The 18115-nt window shown below is 51.3% G+C and overlaps 2 protein-coding genes across 44 annotated transcripts in view; one reads left to right on the forward strand and one right to left on the reverse strand.

The window, feature by feature from the left end:
- The window catches only part of LOC144480348 (uncharacterized), a 420372-nt gene that overhangs the window by 393724 nt on the left and 8533 nt on the right, over positions 1 to 18115 (forward strand). The window lies entirely within an intron of this gene.
- The window catches only part of LOC144480343 (sorbin and SH3 domain-containing protein 1-like), a 127454-nt gene continuing 110152 nt past the window's right edge, over positions 814 to 18115 (reverse strand). For 24 of the 43 annotated variants that reach the window (XM_078199745.1, XM_078199744.1, XM_078199743.1 and 21 more), the window contains 9 exons: positions 16737 to 16851; positions 16529 to 16654; positions 14592 to 14786; positions 11714 to 12412; positions 8039 to 8140; positions 6251 to 6307; positions 5542 to 5732; positions 3927 to 4033; positions 814 to 2431 (listed from right to left, as the gene is read on the reverse strand). In XM_078199745.1, coding sequence (XP_078055871.1) covers positions 2364 to 2431; positions 3927 to 4033; positions 5542 to 5732; positions 6251 to 6307; positions 8039 to 8140; positions 11714 to 12412; positions 14592 to 14786; positions 16529 to 16654; positions 16737 to 16851 — 1660 coding nt within the window. In that variant the 3' untranslated portion in view covers positions 814 to 2363. The remainder of the gene's footprint in view (positions 2432 to 3926; positions 4034 to 5541; positions 5733 to 6250; positions 6308 to 8038; positions 8141 to 11713; positions 12413 to 14591; positions 14787 to 16528; positions 16655 to 16736; positions 16852 to 18115) is intronic. The other 19 variants (XM_078199759.1, XM_078199758.1, XM_078199740.1 and 16 more) reach the window with 8 other exon arrangements.

The raw sequence follows: 18115 nt of genomic DNA on the forward strand, positions 1-18115 counted from the left end.
TATTACTGGCATTTTTGATACAGTAAATAGCTAGGATCTGATGCCAAAAGTGTGAATCTAACCATGTAGAATTTTTTTGGGGGGGGGGGGGGTGGGGGTTAGTGGGGAGAAAATGTTCAGAGAAATCAGAGAAACCCTACAGTACAGAAAGAGGCCATTCGGCCCATCGAGTCTGCACAGACCACAATCCCACCCAGGCCCTACCCCCATATCCCTACATATTTTACCCACTAATCCCTCTAATCTACGCATCCCAGGACACTAAGGGGCAATTTTAGCATGGCCAATCAACCTAACCCGCACATCTTTGGACTGTGGGAGGAAACCGGAGCACCCGGAGGAAACCCACGCAGACACGAGGAGAATGTGCAAACTCCACACAGACAGTGACCCAAGCCGGGAATCGAACCCACGCCCCTGGAGCTGTGAAGCAGCAGTGCTAACCACTGTGCTACCGTGCCGCCCCAAGACTAATGCCCCAAGACTCTGCAAGACTAACTTTAACTGTATAAATGTAATTGTGTGCGTTTAAGTTTTCTTTTGTTAAATAAATGAAATTTTTTAAATATTAAAAATAAAATTGAATTTACTAATTAAAATCCCCAAAAGCGTTCTTGGGATTTATGTCTCCTAACTTCAGCACATGTATCCTCTCATAATACAACACAAAGAGAAAATTGTTGTGGTGGCTTGCCAAGTTTCCCTTTGGGATTTATGGTTAGTATGGCGGTTACCAGAACGTGGAACTACAGGATAGATCCACCCAGGTGATTCTGTGCTGCTCTCATCCCAATAAAAACAGAAACACACCTATTCCAAGGCACATCCGTGGCTTGAATAAAGTTTATTAAATATTGCATTTTTCAACCACAGCAGTAAATAGAGGCTCTTGTCTTCATTATCAAATCACAAAGCACCGCAATAAAGAAAATAGATTAACAGAAGATGTGCCGCTACGTTCGGTTATAAAGTCGTGCGGCTCACAGGAAACTGGTAAATAAAACGCGCGAGTGTGTTTTGATTATGTGAAGCCAGTCAGACGGCAACTTGCTGCCGCAGTGTGACGGGGGGTTGGGGAGGGGGGGGGGTGTTTTTGTTAAACGGAAAGTAATTTTTTTGTTTGCTGTTGCACCCCTGTGCCAACAGGAGCAGGAAAACTGCCCAACGGGGTGGCGACTTCCTTAAAAGAAACACACAGTTCGCATGTGCCAAGTATTTCCCTCAGATAATGATACCGAGTTCCTTTTTTCTTTTGGGTGAATTGCAAAAGAGCTTCCGAGGAGTGTTACTTCTCTGCCATCAGCCGGCCATTTAAATTCCATTTTTTTTTGTTAAATTATTAATTTTCTATACAGGATAAGTACACGGGTTTTGTACAAAATCTAATGTACATATTTACACAAAGCTTTACCCCAGCGAAGGGTCAAAGCCCCTTGGGTGAGGGGTGCTTTCCTTTTATATATAATATATTGTGTGAGAGGGTGCAAAAAAAAAATGTTAATAGTGTTGCAGCTCTAAGCGATCATCATCAACAGTTAACAAACGTGTTAAAGAAACTTGTTCTAAAAAATAAAGCTTCAGCCCAAAATAATAGCTGCGATATGTTTGTTAAATTTGGGGAGTGGGGGCGGATATTTCCTCACCGGCAACACGAGGTTTACTCATTTTCTGGCTGTGCTAGGTTTCTCTGTTCTTAATAAAATAAAGCAAGTCCAAAAATATATAGTAGAAAGGGAGATATTACGAGAGGTAATCAGAGGACATGCACCCTCATTCAGGCTGGAAATGGATACAAGTGGCAATAAACTCTTCTGCATCTGGAGTTCCCAATCCATTCTCCACATTGTGAAAAGTCGGGGCCCAAAAACAGTACCCCCCGGCTTCTAATCGCAACCCTTATCCCACCAGAAACTCAGCCACACAAGCCTCCTTCCCCTTCCTGCATCGCAGCCATAGACTGTGCATCATTTAACTTGGCCAACGCTGGGCTCTTGATCCGTGGGCACAGTCCATTAGAAAAGAAAAGGGGGAAGTTCGGCTTTAACCCCTGACGGCGATTTGTGCTGCCACGGGGGGCAGAACAAGCCCCTTGCCCGCCAATGCCGTCAACGCATTCCCGTGTTCAGCAACCTCGCACCCTCTGTTCACGTACCACTCAAACCCTTCCTCTCTCTCTCTCTCTCTCTCGCTCAAGTGTGTTCCATATCTGTTGTGAAAGTAAAGACACTTCATATTGTAAGCAGAATGTTTATGCCAAGCTGATTTGCTGTTCCATCCGATCCGCAGCTCAAGGATTCTCCGCAAATGTTTCGGGTGGCATTCATTTGTTCCTCTGCAGTCCACTCTGTGACCCCCCCCAGACATTACAAATTCAGTGGCTTTACATAGTTGCCGGGAAAGGTACCAAACTGTTTCGACCTCCTGGACGTTCCTGTTTGGGAAAACAAAGCATAAAATCAATTAATCACCTTGACTATGTTTGGTGTCAAGTTTTGATTTGATTTATTATTGTCACATGTATTAACATACAGTGAAAAGTATTGTTTCTTGCACACTAAGCAGACCATTCATAGAGAAGGAAAGGAGAGGGTGCAGAATGTAGTGTTGCAGTCAGAGCGAGGGGTGTAGAGAAAGATCAACTTAATGCAAGGTAGGTCCATTCAAAAGTCTGTCAGCAGCAGGGAAGAAGCTGTTCTTGAGTCGGTTGGTACGTGACCTCAGACTCTTGTATCTTTTTCCCGAAGGAAGAAGGTGGAAGAGAGAGTGCCCGGGGTGCGTGGGGTCCTTAATTATGCTGGCTGCTTTGCCGAGGCATCGGGAAGTGTAGACAGAGTCAATGGATGGGAGGTTGGTTTGGACTGGGCTACATTCATGACCTTTTGTAGTTCTTTGTGGTCTTGGGCAGAGCAGGATACTAAGCTGTGATACCAAGCAGCGTCAGTTTAGTTCGATCAGTCAGTCGGAAAGGTTTGAGATTCACAGCAGAAACTAGAGAAGATGATGAGTATTCGCTTCAATGCACCACTGCAGGGAGTGCGACATTGCCACCTTTCAATGAGATGCCAAACCAAAGCCCCCGGCAACTCTCTCCCTGGTGGAACTCAATTTGAGAGAAGGTGGTGGCGCAGTGGTATTGTCACTGGACTAGTAATCCAGAGAGCCAGGACAGTGCTCTGGGGACCCAGGTTCGTATCCCACCACGGCAGATGGTGAAATTTAAATCTGATAAAAATCTGGAGTGAAAAGTCAAATGGAACCATTGTCGTAAAACCCATTTGTTTCACTAATGTCCTTTAGGGAAGGAAATCTGCTGTCCTTGCCCCTGTCTGGCCTATATGTGACTCCAGATCCACAGCAATGTAGAATCAGAGAATCCCTATAATGCAGAAGAAAGCATTCAGCCCATCAAGTCTGCACCAACTCTCTGACAGAGAATCTTTCCCAGGCCTTATCCCTGTAACCCTAAATACTTACCCCACAAATTCCCCTGTCATGGGGCACAGAGGGACAGTTTAGCATGGCCAATCCACCTAACCCGCACATCTTTGGACTGTGGGAGGAAACCAGAGCACCCGGAGGAAACTCACGTAGACACGGGGAGAATGTGCAAACTCCACACAGTGACCCGAGGTCGGAATTGAACCCGGGCCCCTGGCGCTGATGGGGAAAGAGTGCTAACCACTGTGACGTCCTCTGAAATGGCCTAGCAAGTCACTCAATCCAGAGGCAATTAGGGCTGGGCAACAAATGCTGGCCTTGCCAGCGACGCCCACATCCCATGAAAGAATGACAAGGAATGCAAGTTCTTTATATCTTTACAATCAGCTCTGGTGGGTAAACCTGAACCTGACAAAGCCATGATATCATCCAACACCACCATTCATTCATCCTCCATGTGTTCTGTTCCAGTGAGATCCGATACGCACCCACAAACCAGCCATCGTCACACTTCTCCATTACGTCCACTACATCTCCTTCTCGAAGCTCCAACTCATCTTCATTCTGTGGGATGTAGCTGTACAAGGCTTGGAAGCTTAAGAGAGAGAGCATGTAAAAAGAAAAACATGTAAAAATCCATAACTGGGTGCTGTCAACAGCATTGTTTCTGATGAAATGTTGAATAAGGTCAACACAGAAGCAGCCACTCCCTCTACTGTGTGCCTCCTTTGCAGATTCTACCCCACTCAACAGACAGGGAAACAGAGGGAGGTGTTCCTTCTCCTGGGTGCATGGGAACACATACAGGATAATGTACGATAAATGTTCCAAAAAGATACCAAATCTTTTTTCCGATAGTCACCAGGTACAGGAGGAGGCCACTCAGCCCAGTGAAACCATGCTAGCTCTCTGTAGAGCAATCCAGATGAGTCCCATTCCCCCACTGTTGTTTATTTACCTCGTGCCCATTCAAATTCCTTTCAAAATCCCTGATCAGTGCTGGGGGGAGGAGGGTGCTAGAAGGACTACACGTGACTCCAGGCCCACAGCAGTGCGGGTTGCCTCTTGACCGCCCTCTCTGAAATGGCCGAGCGAGACACACTGGAAATGTCAGTGATGCCCGCAACCCAGGAAAGAATAAATAGAAAAATATGTACAACAGCAAACTTCTAAACAAAACCTAACCCTGCGTCCACTTTACATGGAGACAATTCTAAACAATCACAGAATCCCTTCAGTACAGAAGGAGGCCATTTGGCCCATCGAGTCTGCACCGACTCTCTGACAGAATGTCTTACCCAGGCCCTTTCCCCCGTCCTATCCCCGTAAACCTGCACATATAGCATGGCTCATCTCCTGAACCTGCACATCTTTGGACAGACACCAGGGGGCAATTTAGCATGGCCAATCCACCTAACCTACACATCTTTGGAAACTAAGGGGCAATTTAGCATGTCCAATCCACCTAACCTGCACATCTTTGGAAACTAAGGGGCAATTTAGCATGGCCAATCCACCTGCACATCTTTTGACACTAAGGGACAATTTAGCATGGCCAATCCACCTAACCTGCACATCTTTGGACACCAAGAGGCAATTTAGCATGGCCAATCCACCTAACCTGCATATCTTTGGACACTAAGGGACAATTTAGCATGACGAATCCATCCAAGAGGCAATTTAGCATGGCCAATCCACCTAACCTACAGATCTTGGGACACTAAGGGGCAATTTAGAAGGGTCAATCCATTTAATCTACACATCCCTGGAGTGTGGGAGGAAACCCACGTGGTCACGGGGAGAACGTGCAAACTCAGCACAGACAGTCACCCAAGGCCGGAGTAGAACCCGTGTCCCTCTCGCTGTGAGGCAGCAGTGCTAACCACTGCGCCACCCACAGTGGAACAGAATCAGGGTAAGGTCGTTGACTAAAGATTTTTCTGCCCTCCTAAATTCAGAATGTCAAAGGCAATCGCCGCAATCCAACTACATAGCATGGAACAAGAAATTAACTGTGGATTTTGTGCTGTGTGTGGCCACATTACGTGGGCCATTGATTGTGGAAAGGTTTATGGATTAGAATCCGAGTGGGTGGTTACTCACAGGGCCGTGGTTGCGTGCGTCCTCTCTTGGCTGGTCCCGCGCTGCTGGCCCCGGGGTTGCTGGGAAATGATGAAAGATTGTTTACTGTCATGGGGAGACACCTTGTGCTGAGTGTGAAGCGGGTGGGAGAGGTTACTGCAGTAATGCACAGACTTTTCTGCAATGTTCATGATCTCATTGCAGACCGCCTCCTGCCAGTGTCCGTGTCCGTGGGGCAAGCGAGCAGAGAGAAACGAGAGAGGGGGAGGGGGGGGGGGGAGCATTCCAAACGCACCGCGGGGTTCCAGCAAGTTAACGGGGGGAAAATCGGAGATCCAGGAAATCGGAGTGTAGAGTAGTCCAGAGGTAAGCATGGAAAAACAGGCAAGACAGAGAAGAATGGCAGATTTAATTCAAGGATTATAAGTGTAGCACAAAGAAGCAGTAGTTAGTGATCTCTATTGGTAGTCATGCAGGTTACTATTTAATCTAAAGCACAGGATTCCATGCCATTGTGGACACACGGTCCAAACACAGTACACAAATCAACCAACTTAAGAGTCAAAACCTCAGCACTAAACATCTACCGTGTAAAGCACATCGCAAAGTACAGCTTGAATCCAATCTCTACGCCATTACCAAGATTAGTTCAACTCATTGGTTTCCAAGCTCTGATGTGCTAAGGCCCCTACCAGGGCCAGCTGTGATGCAGATACGGATCAATTCTTACCACGTAGCTCTTTTCAGACTCTGTGAGATCTGGTCCTCGCAATGAATGATGGGCAGGCTGTGACCGGCAAGCAAATAAATGGGGAAAAATTGGCAGCATGGGTTATTGGCTTCAGACAGGCGAAACGAGAGGCGACGGGCATTATTGAACAAGAGTCATCACAAGCAACCGAATAGGAGGAGGAGGAAACGGGGATAGATAGCGCACAGAGAGAGAGAGAGAGCAGGGAGGGTTCCGAGCAATGAATGGTGCTCTACAACACCAGAGAGTGACCAAAACTCAACATGAGGCAGGTTAAGCCACCGGATGGGATGAGATTGAAGGGAAGGGTTGAGATACATGTGGAGAAGTTAATTCCTTGTGGAAACATTTCAGATATTTAGACACAAAATGACAACAACAACAACATACATTTTCATAGAATCATAGAATCCCCGGAGGAGGCCAGACGAATCTGGGGTCATCACAGTGAGCGGTGATGTCATTGTGCTACAGTGCAGAAGGAGGCCATTCGGCCCATCGATCCTGCACTGACCACAATCCCACCCAGGCACGGTGGCACAGTGGTTAGCACTGCTGCTTCACAGCTCCAGGGACCTGGGTTTGATTCCCGGCTTGGGTCACTGTCTGTGTGGAGTTTGCACATTCTCCTCGTGTCTGCGTGGGTTTCCTCCGGGTGCTCCGGTTTCCTCCCACAGTCCAAAGATGTGCGGGTTAGGTTGATTGGCCATGCTAAAAAATTGCCCTTCGTGTCCTGGGATGCGTAGGTTAGAGGGGTTAGTGGGTAAATATGTAGGGATATGGGGGTAGGGCCTGGGTGGGATTGTGGTTGGTGCAGACTCGATGGGCCGAATGGCCTCTTTCTGTGCTGTAGGGTTTCTAAGATTCTAAGGCCCTATCCCCGTAACCCCACATATTTACCCTGCTAATCCCCCTGATGCTAAGGGGCAATTTATCATGGCCAATCAACATCTTTGGAGTGTAGGAGGAAACCCACGCAGACACGGGGAGAACGTGCAGACTCCACACCGACAGCCATTTTACGTTTTCTCTCCCTGAATGCATGTTTATTATTTGTCACCCCCCCACTCCCCCAGACATTAAGCCTCAGCATGTATCCCCGGAGTACACTTTCCAAGATCGGGGGCTCTCCTCTGTCTCTTGGTTAGCGTTCAAACCAGATCATCCATTTTTCTTTTTCCCTTTTAAAAACCTCATTGGTTGTGGGATCTTGCTGTGCGCAAAGCGGGTTGCCCCGTTTGTTACGTTACAGCGGCGACCACATGTGAAAACCACCTCACTGGCGGCAAAGCACTGTGGGATGTGCTGAGATCATGAAAGGTAGCTATAGAAATGCAGCCCAATGAGCAGGTCGCAGGGGTGGGTGCGAGGGTGGGGGAGGGGGTGCTGTGGGAGGAGGCCAAATGAATTTGGGGTCATCACAGTGAATGGTGATGTCGTTGCGCTAATGTCAAGCTACAGGCACCTTCTGGAGAGGGAACGGAATAGTAATCAGGAGTGTAAACCTGACTAGACATGGTACTGAGGTCAACTGGAGCACTCTGAGATTCACAGACTCACTCCAACCCAGGCGACACTCGCTCCATATCGCTCAATTATCCGCCGTGAAGTGATCCGCAGAACATTGGAGTGGAGAAGCTCTCAGAGTAACCCACCAGCCTTCCTCTCTCTCTGAGCCATTAGACAATATCCCAGGCTCCTTCCCCCTCAGGATCTCTCCATTGGGATTGTGCACAACTAGAGGCAGCAAATCAAACTGGCACTTACCACCAGAGAGGCAGAATTCAGGCTGTTAACCGGAGAATCAGAAAAGACAGTCGGACTCCTGGAATATCGTCCTCCGACCCCACTATCATTTCTCGAGTTAAGCTAATGTGTTTGAAAGGACACAAAATCATCTCAGTATTTTGTTGTCAGAGGCAGAGCGAGATTGAGAGTGAGAGCGTGGGAGAAAGGGTATGAGCGAGGATGAGAGAGAGAGAGAGAGAGAGGGAGAGAGAGAGAGAGAGCAGAAAACATGAGATTGTGAGAGCAAGAGAGACTGACATACAGACCCAGAGCGAGGGCGAGGGGCGGGGGGGGGGGGGGGGGGGGGGAGGAGAGGAGAGGGCGAGTGGGGGGAAGAGACCGGGCGCGGTGGGGGGGGGGGGGAGAGGAGAGGGCGAGCAGGGGAGGGGGGGGGGGGAAAGAGACCGGGCGCGAGGGGGGAGGGGGCGGGGGCGAAGGGGGGGAGGGGGCGGGGGCGAAGGGGGGGAGGGGGCGGGGGCGAGGGGGCGGGGGCGAGGGGGGAGGGGGCGGGGGCGAGGGGGGAGGGGGCGAGGGGGGAGCGAGGGGGCGGGGGCGAGGGGGAGGGGGCGAGGGGGAGGGGGAGGGGCGAGGGGGAGGGGGAGGGGCGAGGGGGAGGGGGGAGGGGGAGGGGGAGGGGGAGGGGGAGGGGGCGAGGGGGGAGGGGGAGGGGGCGGGGGTGAGGGGGCGGGGGCGAGGGGGCGGGGGCGAGGGGGCGGGGGCGAGGGGGCGGGGGCGAGGGGGCGGGGGCGAGGGGGCGGGGGCGAGGGGGCGGGGGCGAGGGGGGAGGGGGCGGGGGCGAGGGGGGAGGGGCGAGGGGGGAGGGGGCGGGGGCGAGGGGGGAGGGGGCGGGGGCGAGGGGGGAGGGGGCGGCGGCGAGGGGGGATGGGGCGGGGGCGAGGGGGGATGGGGCGGGGGCGGGCGGAAGAGGGCAGGGGGCGGGGGGAGGAGGGCAGGGGGCGGGGGGTAGAGGTCAGGGGGCGGGGGGTAGAGGGCAGGGGGCGGGGGGTAGAGGGCAGGGGGCGGGGGGGAAGAGGGCAGGGGGTGGGGGGGGAAGAGGGCAGGGGGTGGGGGGGAAGAGGGCAGGGGGTGGGGGGGAAGAGGGCAGGGGGTGGGGGGGAAGAGGGCAGGGGGTGGGGGGGAAGAGGGCAGGGGGTGGGGGGGAAGAGGGCAGGGGGTGAGGGGGAAGAGGGCAGGGGGTGAGGGGGAAGAGGGCAGGGGGTGAGGGGGAAGAGGGCAGGGGGTGAGGGGGAAGAGGGCAGGGGGTGAGGGGGAAGAGGGCAGGGGGTGGGGGGGAGAGGGCAGGGGGTGGGGGGGAGAGGGCAGGGGGTGGGGGGGAGAGGGCAGGGGGTGGGGGGGAGAGGGCAGGGGGTGGGGGGGAGAGGGCAGGGGGTGGGGGGGAGAGGGCAGGGGGTGGGGGGGAGAGGGCAGGGGGTGGGGGGGAGAGGGCAGGGGGTGGGGTGCGGGATGGTGCGAGAGAGAGGGGACAGAGTGAGAGCGAGGGAGAGAGCGAGAGCAAAGGTGAGAAAAAGGAACACCAAGCGAGAACTTGGAGAGGAAATAGTGAGAGACGGTGAGTGTGGAAGAGTCAGAGAAAGGGACTGTGGTGAGCACAGAGTGAGGACACAACGTGAGAGCGGCAGAGGATCCGTGAACACAAGAGAGAGAGAGAGAGAGAGAGAGCAATAGACCAAGATTGGAATTATCGGAAATGGAGTGAGAGAATAAGAAAGGGGAAGAGGAGAGGGGGAGCACGGGGAGAATCAGAGTGAGCAACAGTGAGAATACAAGTGTGTGTTCACTCTGTGGGTCGTCACTTACCAATTGACAGAAAAAGCATGGTCCTGTCAGTCTGCAGGACATGTCATTGCAATGTCAGGTTTTTTCAGCCAACAACAGGGTTAAAAAAACCAAATACATTCCCACACACACCTCCGAGAGACAATTGGACCACTCGTTAGTCGGAGAGCAAAATAAAAGTCTTTTGTGAATGAGAAGGCTGCAAAGTCACTTCAGCCTGAGGAGGGCCCAAGATTTTGGAATTTAACCAAATCAAGCCAGGAATCTCCTCTCCGACAATGGCAAATACAAGACTATCCGCCTCTCGCTACACCACAAAGCTCCTATTTACCATGCTAGTACAGTCCACACAGCAACACATGCACCTCCCTGACAGCACAGACTCAGGGAAGGATCCTTGTCAAACATCACGGTGATCTGCTTAAACAGTGCCTCCAGTGAAGCGGGAAGACAAATTACTATCTGAATGGCCATAAATTAGGAGAAGGGAGTGTGCAGCGGGACCTGGGTGTCCTTGTGCACCAGTCGCTGAGGGTAAGCATGCAGGTGCAGCAGGCGGTAAAGAAGGCAAATGGTATGTTGGCCTTCATTGCGAGAGGTTTCGAGTACAGGAGCAGGGATGTGTTGTTGCAATTATACAGGGCCTTGGTGAGGCCACACCTGGAATATTGGGTGCCAGTTGTGGTCTCCTTATCTGAGGAAGGATGTGCGTGCTATAGAGGGAGTGCAGAGAAGGTTTACCAGGCTGATTCCTCGGATGGCAGGACTGACGTAGGAGGAGAGATTTGAGTCGATTACACTTCTTGGGTCACTAAGGGGCAATTTAACATGGCCGATCAACCTAAATGATCAATCAACCTAACCCATACATCTTCGGACTGTGGGAGGAAACCAGAGCACTCGGGAGATACCCACGCAGACACGGGGAGAATGTGCAAACTCCACACAGCGAGCCTTGGCCAGATTCGAACCCATGTCCCTGGCGCTGTGAGGCAGCAGTGCTCGCCATTGTGCCACCGTGCCACCCCAGTTAGGATTGTATTCGCTGGAGTTCAGAAGAATGGGGATCTCACAGAAACCTCTAAAATTCTAACAGGACGAGACAGGGTAGATGCAGAGAGGATGTTCCCGATGGTGGGGGAGTCCAGAACCAGGGGTCACAGTCTGAGGATTTGGGGTAGACCATTTAGGACGGAGGTGAGGAGACATTTCTTCACCCAAAGAGTGGTGAGCCTGTGGAATTCATTACCACAGGAAGTAGTTGCGGCCAAAACATTGAATGTTTTCAAGAAGCAGTCAGATATAGCTGTTGGGACCAAGGGGATAAAGGATATGGGAGGAAAGGGTGGGATCAGGCTATTGGGTTGGATGAATGACGGAGCAAGGCTCAGAGGGCTGAATGGCCTCCTCCTGTGCCTATTTTCTGTTTCTATGAAATGCTACAGTCACTGTCCTATCATCAGCCGAGCTCCAGTTGTCAGAGCTGCTGATGAAGGCGACCGCAGGGCCACACTTGACCCTCTGTCCAGCTGTGGGTGGTGGAGGGTGGGGGTGAGATACCAGAATGGACCGGTGAAGCCGCTGAGGAAGGAGTGACTGAGGCGAGGGTTGGGTAGGGGGGGGAGGGGAAGTTTACTGTGATACCCTGGGATCCATAAAGGGAAGTGGAGAGAGAGATGGAACACAAAGAGTCAGTGGAAAACCAGTAATTCTGCATCTCAAAGCAGTCAACCACAGTTAGTGAGGCAAATTTTAACTCGGCTTTCAATATTAGGCACTGGCTTGCAATACTCTTGTGATGCCACACCATGCTCCGTGATACTGGAGCTGACAGACACACCGCCATGCCCCAGCTACCTTCTCTGTTGGTTCTGCTGGTTTCCTGTTGGCGTTGCCCTCCATTTCCTGCGTGGCATCTCCCTGGATAATCTTGAGGAGGTCCCTGGACATTTCACGGTGCCCGGTGCCTGGGTGCCCCTTTGGACTCCTGCACCTCCCTGGGTCAGGTGCCTGGCTGGCGAGACCACCGCTTTGCACTCTGACGGCTAAAGGATCCGCCACATCCCCCCGGCACCGCCCGCCGCTCAGGGCCCAGGCGTTATCGGTCAGGTTGATGGGACTGGGCGGAGGTGGTGAGGCCACTGGAGGGGACGAGCTGTAGTTACTGAGGGTGGGAGAGGGGGTGAAGAGGACAAGGTCCTCGCTGAGAGGAGTGCTGAAAGTCACACTCCGCAGAGACTGCTGCGATCGAGGCGGGGGCAAAGGCGACTTGTCCCAATCGGGGGCGGAATCCCCCCATTCTTTCGAGAGGGGGGAGCTGGCCGTGAGGGAAGGGCTGGTGGCCAGCGAGGTGCTGAGGTAGTTTCCGTCAGAGTAGAAGCCCTCGGGCAGCGGGGGCAGTGGAGGGGTTGCCAGGGGCGTGGGGCTCGGGGATATGCCCATCGTTAGCGTAATCCAGTCGGAGGTGATAGCTTGCACATCTGGAGAGAGCACTCTGCGATAGTGAGACTGAGGAGGTGGGGGAGATGGCCGGGGGGGAGCGCAATTAAGGGAGAACTTCAAACAGAAGAGAAAAGGGAAAAACAAAATCAACAGATAAGGAGAGAGTTCAAAAACATCAATAAATAACCAGAAAACAGGCAACTAAAATAAGATAGCAAGATATAGAAATAAGCACATGGGGGCAGGGAGATACTTGAACACAACATTTTACGAGAAAGAGAAAAGGAATTTCATAGCATCATAGAATTCCTACACTGCAGAACCAGGCCATTCGGTCCATCGAGGCTGTATTTGCTCTCTGACAGAGCATCTTACCCAGGCCCATCCCCTGTGCTGAACCCATAATAATTAAGGACCCCACGGACCCCGGACATTCTCTCTCCCACCTTCTTCCGTCGGGAAAAAGATACAAAAGTCTGAGGTCACGTACCAACCCACTCAAGAACAGCTTCTTCCCTGCAACCAACAGACTTTTGAATGGGCCTACTTCACATGAAGCTGATCTTTCTCTACACCCTAGCTATGACTGTAACACTACATTCTGCGCTCTCTCCTTTCCTTCTCCATGAACGGTATGCTTTGTCTGTATAGCGCGCAAGAAACAATACTTTTCACTGTATGCTAATACACTGACAATAATAAATCAAATCAAAGCAACTCCGCCCACTTAGCATGGCCAATCCAACTAACCTGCACATCTTCGAACACTGAGGGGCAATTTAGCATGGCCAATCCACCCAACCTGCACATCTTTGGACACTAAGGGGCAATTGAGCATGGCCAATCCACCTAACCTGCACATCTTTGGACACTAAGGGGCAATTTAGCATGGCCAATCCACCTAACCTGCACATCTTTGGACACTAAGGGGCAATTTAGCATGGCCAATCCACCTAACGTGCTCATCTTTGGACTGTGGGAGGAATCTGGGGCACCCGGAGGAAACGCACGCAGACACAGGGAGAACGTGCAAACTCCACATAGTCACCCAAGGCCGGGATCAAACCCAGGTTCCTGGCGCTCGGAGGCAGCACAGTGCTAACCACTGTGCCGACTGTTATATAAAAGATTTTTAAAATTGATGTGAAAATGTCTCTGCTCACCTGTCATAAGGTGACTGACTATCTGGCGCAGTTTTGAATTCATATATCATACACAGAAACTTTCCTCCCTCCTGTCCCAAAAGCATTCCCCCCTCCCCCTCCCTGCCCCCATTGCAGAGGCCAATAGTTCCCCAATACCTTGCCTAGTCATTTTTTGTGTGTCAGCCTCAAGAGAGCCATCAGGCTGCTCGACTATTAAGGGCATCACAAGCTGTGTCCCACCACATATTTGGAGATGTAAATCGAGTTTGTGTCTTTATGTGCCCTGTTTGTGAACAGAACTCCCACTGACCTGATGAAGGGGCAGCGCTCCGAAAGCTAGTGGCTTGTGCTACCAAATAAACCTGTTAGACTTTAACCTGGTGCTGTGAGACTTGTTACTGTGCCCCACCACATACACAGGGGCACCATTCCGCAGGGACTGAGGGAAACCCCAGTCAGCAGTCCGGATCCCGAGTAACATTCCTCATCCAGGGACATCAGAGCCAGTGAGGGCGCGCCAAATCTGTTAACCTCCCAATAACACCCCTCAATATCGATGAGGAGTATTCGAAGTTCAGGAGCGTTCCAGCATGGCAGGGTTTAAATCCAATCCAACCCGCTGACCCCACCCCCCAAGACAGTGGTACCCCAACTTACGTTCATTAATCCAAGCACAGCACTGTCAGAAAATTCTGGCTCTCAATGTCAATGGGGTCTGAAACCAAATGGAAGACCCCTCTCCCACAAGAAAAGGGACAGTGGTGTGGGGTCAAAAATACAAGGCGAGGGGAGATCACAGGGCCCTCTGTGAAGAGGTCATTCCTTTCAGATAATCAGCACTTCTTCCCTGCTGCCATTAGACTTTTGAATGGACCTACCTCGCATTAAGGTGATCTTTCTCTACACACTAGCTATGACTGTAACACTACATTCTCCTTTCCTTCTCTATGAATGGTATGCTTTGTCTGTATAGTGCGCAAGGAACAATACTTTTCACTGTGTACCAATACACGTGACAATAATAAATCAAACCAAATGAAGGGAGAAGGGGTGGTGTTGTTGAGAGGCCAGGCCTCGAGGCCTGGGTGTAATACAGTACATGTGACAGTAGGTGGTGCTCAAAGCTTGGTTAGAAAGAGGAAGACTACCTGGGGAGAGCTTGTTGAGCTGCGGTTTGAAGAGTAAGAGCTCGGGGGATCGGGGTAGTCCACCGCATTCTTCACTCGGGGTCTTTTAATCACATCCACGTATGTGACGGGGAAGATGCCCTGGCGGTTCGTGCCCGAGATTTTGCCTTCGTACCAGTTTTCGTCCACTCTTCGTACGAGTGTGATCCGCTCACCCTGCAGAGAGAGAGAGAGGGGAGCGTGTGGGTTATCACCGAGACTCAGATCGAATTCACAGCACAGAGACAGACTGGTCTCCGCTGGAGTGAATACATCAGCTTCATCACAGGGCAAGGCCGTGGCCTAGTGGTATTATCGCTAGACTACTAATCCAGAAACTCAGCTAATGTTCTGAGGACCCGGGTTCGAATCCCGCCACGGCAGGTGGTGGAATTTAAATTCAATAAAAATATCTGGAATTAAGAATCTACTGATGACCATGAAACCATTGTCGGAAAAACCCATTTGGTTCACTAATGTCCTTTAGGGAAGGAAATCTGCCGTCCTGACCTGGTCTGGCCTACATGTGACTCCAGAGCCATAGCAACGTGGTTGACTCTCAACTGCCCTCAGGCGCCTAGGGATGGGCAATAAATGCTGGCCAGCCAGCGACGCCCATGTCCCATGAATGAATAAACACCCTATTATCAATTCGTTGTAATCCTTTGTCTCATGTCGATCTCAGTTTCCTTCAAATTCCTTCAAGTCCTTGTGGTACAGAGTTCCCTGACTGCAACAAGAAGATTCCTTGCTAACCGCCTCAAATCGTTTGAGGTCTAAAATAAATTCAATCTAATCTTCTAAATGCTAAAACCGGCTGGGAATTTTTCACTTTGCTCTGGGGATATGAAATGCTTCCCATTCCAGGCACACATCCAAACTCAATCCCTCCCAGAGCGGGTCAGCAGAAGGATAAAGGAGCCATCGTACTCTGCACTTCCATCCCAATCTCCCTCCCTCATGGACATTCATCCATTTCTCACCTCCAGCCATCCAATAACCCATCCGAGTTAGACTGACAACTAACAGCCAATTTTAATTTTCAGGATGGGCGGATAAATACTCAGAACCAATCATAGAATCCTTACAGGAGGTGGCCATTCAGCTCATCAAGTCTGCATCGACTCTCCAAAAGAGGCACTCAGGCCCACATCCTGCCCTATCCCTGTAACCCTGTGCATTTAGTATGGCTAATGCACCTAACCTACACATCTTTGGAAACTAAGGGGCAATTTAGCATGGCCAATCCACCTAACCCGCACATCTTTGGACTGTGGGAGAAAACCGGAGCACCCGGAGGAAACCCACGCAGACACGGGGAGAACGTGCAAACTCCACACAGACAGTGACCCAACCCGGGATTCAAACCCAGGTCCCTGGAGCTGTGAGGCAGCAGTGCTAACCACTGTGCCACCGTGCCGCCCTTTACATTCTTTACATCATGGCACTCTACCCAACAGCATTGTGCATGCACTTTCGCCAACGGGTTCAAAAAGGAGATTCACCACCAATAACACAAGGTCAGTTGGAGGTGGGAAATAAATGTCAGTCTTGCCAGAGAGGCCCACACCTCAAGAACGAAGAGGAGGAAACTTCAAGTGGCCAAAGGCACCAAGGACTAAGCTAATCTTCACTTAGCACAGGGTGGTCGTCTTCCTCTGCTGTCTCAGGAGGAGAAATGGAATTCATCACACTGGCACCCTATTGGCTGTTTCTCCGGGGTTGGGAGAGTTGTTGGGAAGGGTAGATGGAGTTTTGGTTTGCCTCGAAGCAGAGCCTTGACTTGTGAGGTCTCGATAGGGCTCCCAGAATGGCAGATGCTTCATTCTCCAACTCCGACATCCCTCGCACTCTGAGCAGCTGACCAAACTTAACAATCCTAAAAAAAAAAAGAACCCGGATTGCGGAGAGCTTCCTACCTTCCTGAAAGACATTTCCACGTGGGTGTCACCACTGAAGTTGAAGCGAGACACGGCCTCGCCGTACTCCAGCACCTGCAGGGGCGGCGCCTTTTTGGGTTGGGCCCGTTCCGTGGGAGGGAGAAGCTGTAATCAGGGAATCAGAGGTCAACATTGGCCAAGAGGGACGCTAACGTGCACTCAGTCACATCTCAGAGCTCAGGGTTACCTCGATATACGATCTGGGGAAGATGCCAACTCGTCCATGATGCTCTCCTTCGTACCAGTTCTGATCGATCTGTCTGTATATGTAGACAATATCTCCCTTCTGGAACGGCAGCTCCCTAAGGCCAACAAGACTGTAGTTAATGCCTCCTGGGCCATTCACAGAGGTACCGAGAGCCGACATAGCACTCACTTGGAAGCAGAGAGTTCTTACAATGATTAAGGTGGTGTAGTGGTATTGTCACTGGACTAGGAACCCAGAAACCCAAGGTAGAGTCCCTACAGTGCAGAATGAGGCTATTTGGTCCATTGAGTCTGCACCGACACTCAAACAGGGCATCATACCCAGGCCCTATCCCCGCAACCCCATGTATATACCCCACTAATCCCGCTAACCAACACATCTTTGGACACTAAGGGGCAATTTTAGCATGGCCAATCCACCTAACCTACACATCTTTGGACTGTGGAAGGAAACCGGAGCACCCGGCTAAAACCCACGCAGACATGGGGAGAACGTGCAGACTCTGCACAGTCTCCCAAGATTGGAATTGAACCCGGGTCTCTGGCGCTGAGGCAGCAGTGCTAACCATTGTGCCACCATGCCGTTACACTCTGGGGACACGGGTTCAAATCCCACCATGGCAAATGGTGAACTGTCTGTGCGGAGTTTGCACATTCTCCCCGTGTCTGCGTGGGTTTCCTCCGGGTGCTCCGATTTCCTCCCACAATCCAAAGATGTGCGGGTTAGGTCGATCGACCGTGGTAAATTGACCCTAGTGTCAGGGGATTAGCGGGGTAAATATGAGAGGTTATCGGGATAGGACCTGGATGGGATTGTGGTCAGTGCAGACTCGATGGGCTGAATGGCCTCCTTCTGCTTTGTAGGGATTCTATGATTAGGAATTAAAAGCCTAACGATGACCATAAAACAATTTATTGTAAAAACCATCTTGGGTCACTAATGTCCTTTAGAGAAGGAAATCTGTTGTAGGTGCATGGCCCGGCCTACATATGACCCCAGACCCTCAGCGATGTAGTTGACTCTGAAGTGGCCACTCAGTTTGACGATGGGTAATAAACGGGCACAGTGATGCCCACATCCCGTGAAAGGATAAAGTTAACAAAACCCTCAGTCCTGAAAAGGTCAATTATGGTCAGGTGCACAGACCCAGAATGAACCTTTGGGCTGTGCTGAAAACAGGGAAAAATCCTTCTTCCAACATTCCCACCATGTGTTCCCAGTGGACCCATCCCCATGATGGGAGCAACGCAATATAGAAAAACTCAAACCCACAGCGAGGGGGAAATCCCAGCTGTTCGACATGTGGGCTTCACAAAGCCTTTGGTCTGATTCCAATTCAGTCTGACTAATAAAACAGT

The sequence above is a fragment of the Mustelus asterias genome, chromosome 28 (genome assembly GCF_964213995.1).
Source record: "Mustelus asterias chromosome 28, sMusAst1.hap1.1, whole genome shotgun sequence".
Taxonomy (NCBI): domain Eukaryota; kingdom Metazoa; phylum Chordata; class Chondrichthyes; order Carcharhiniformes; family Triakidae; genus Mustelus; species Mustelus asterias.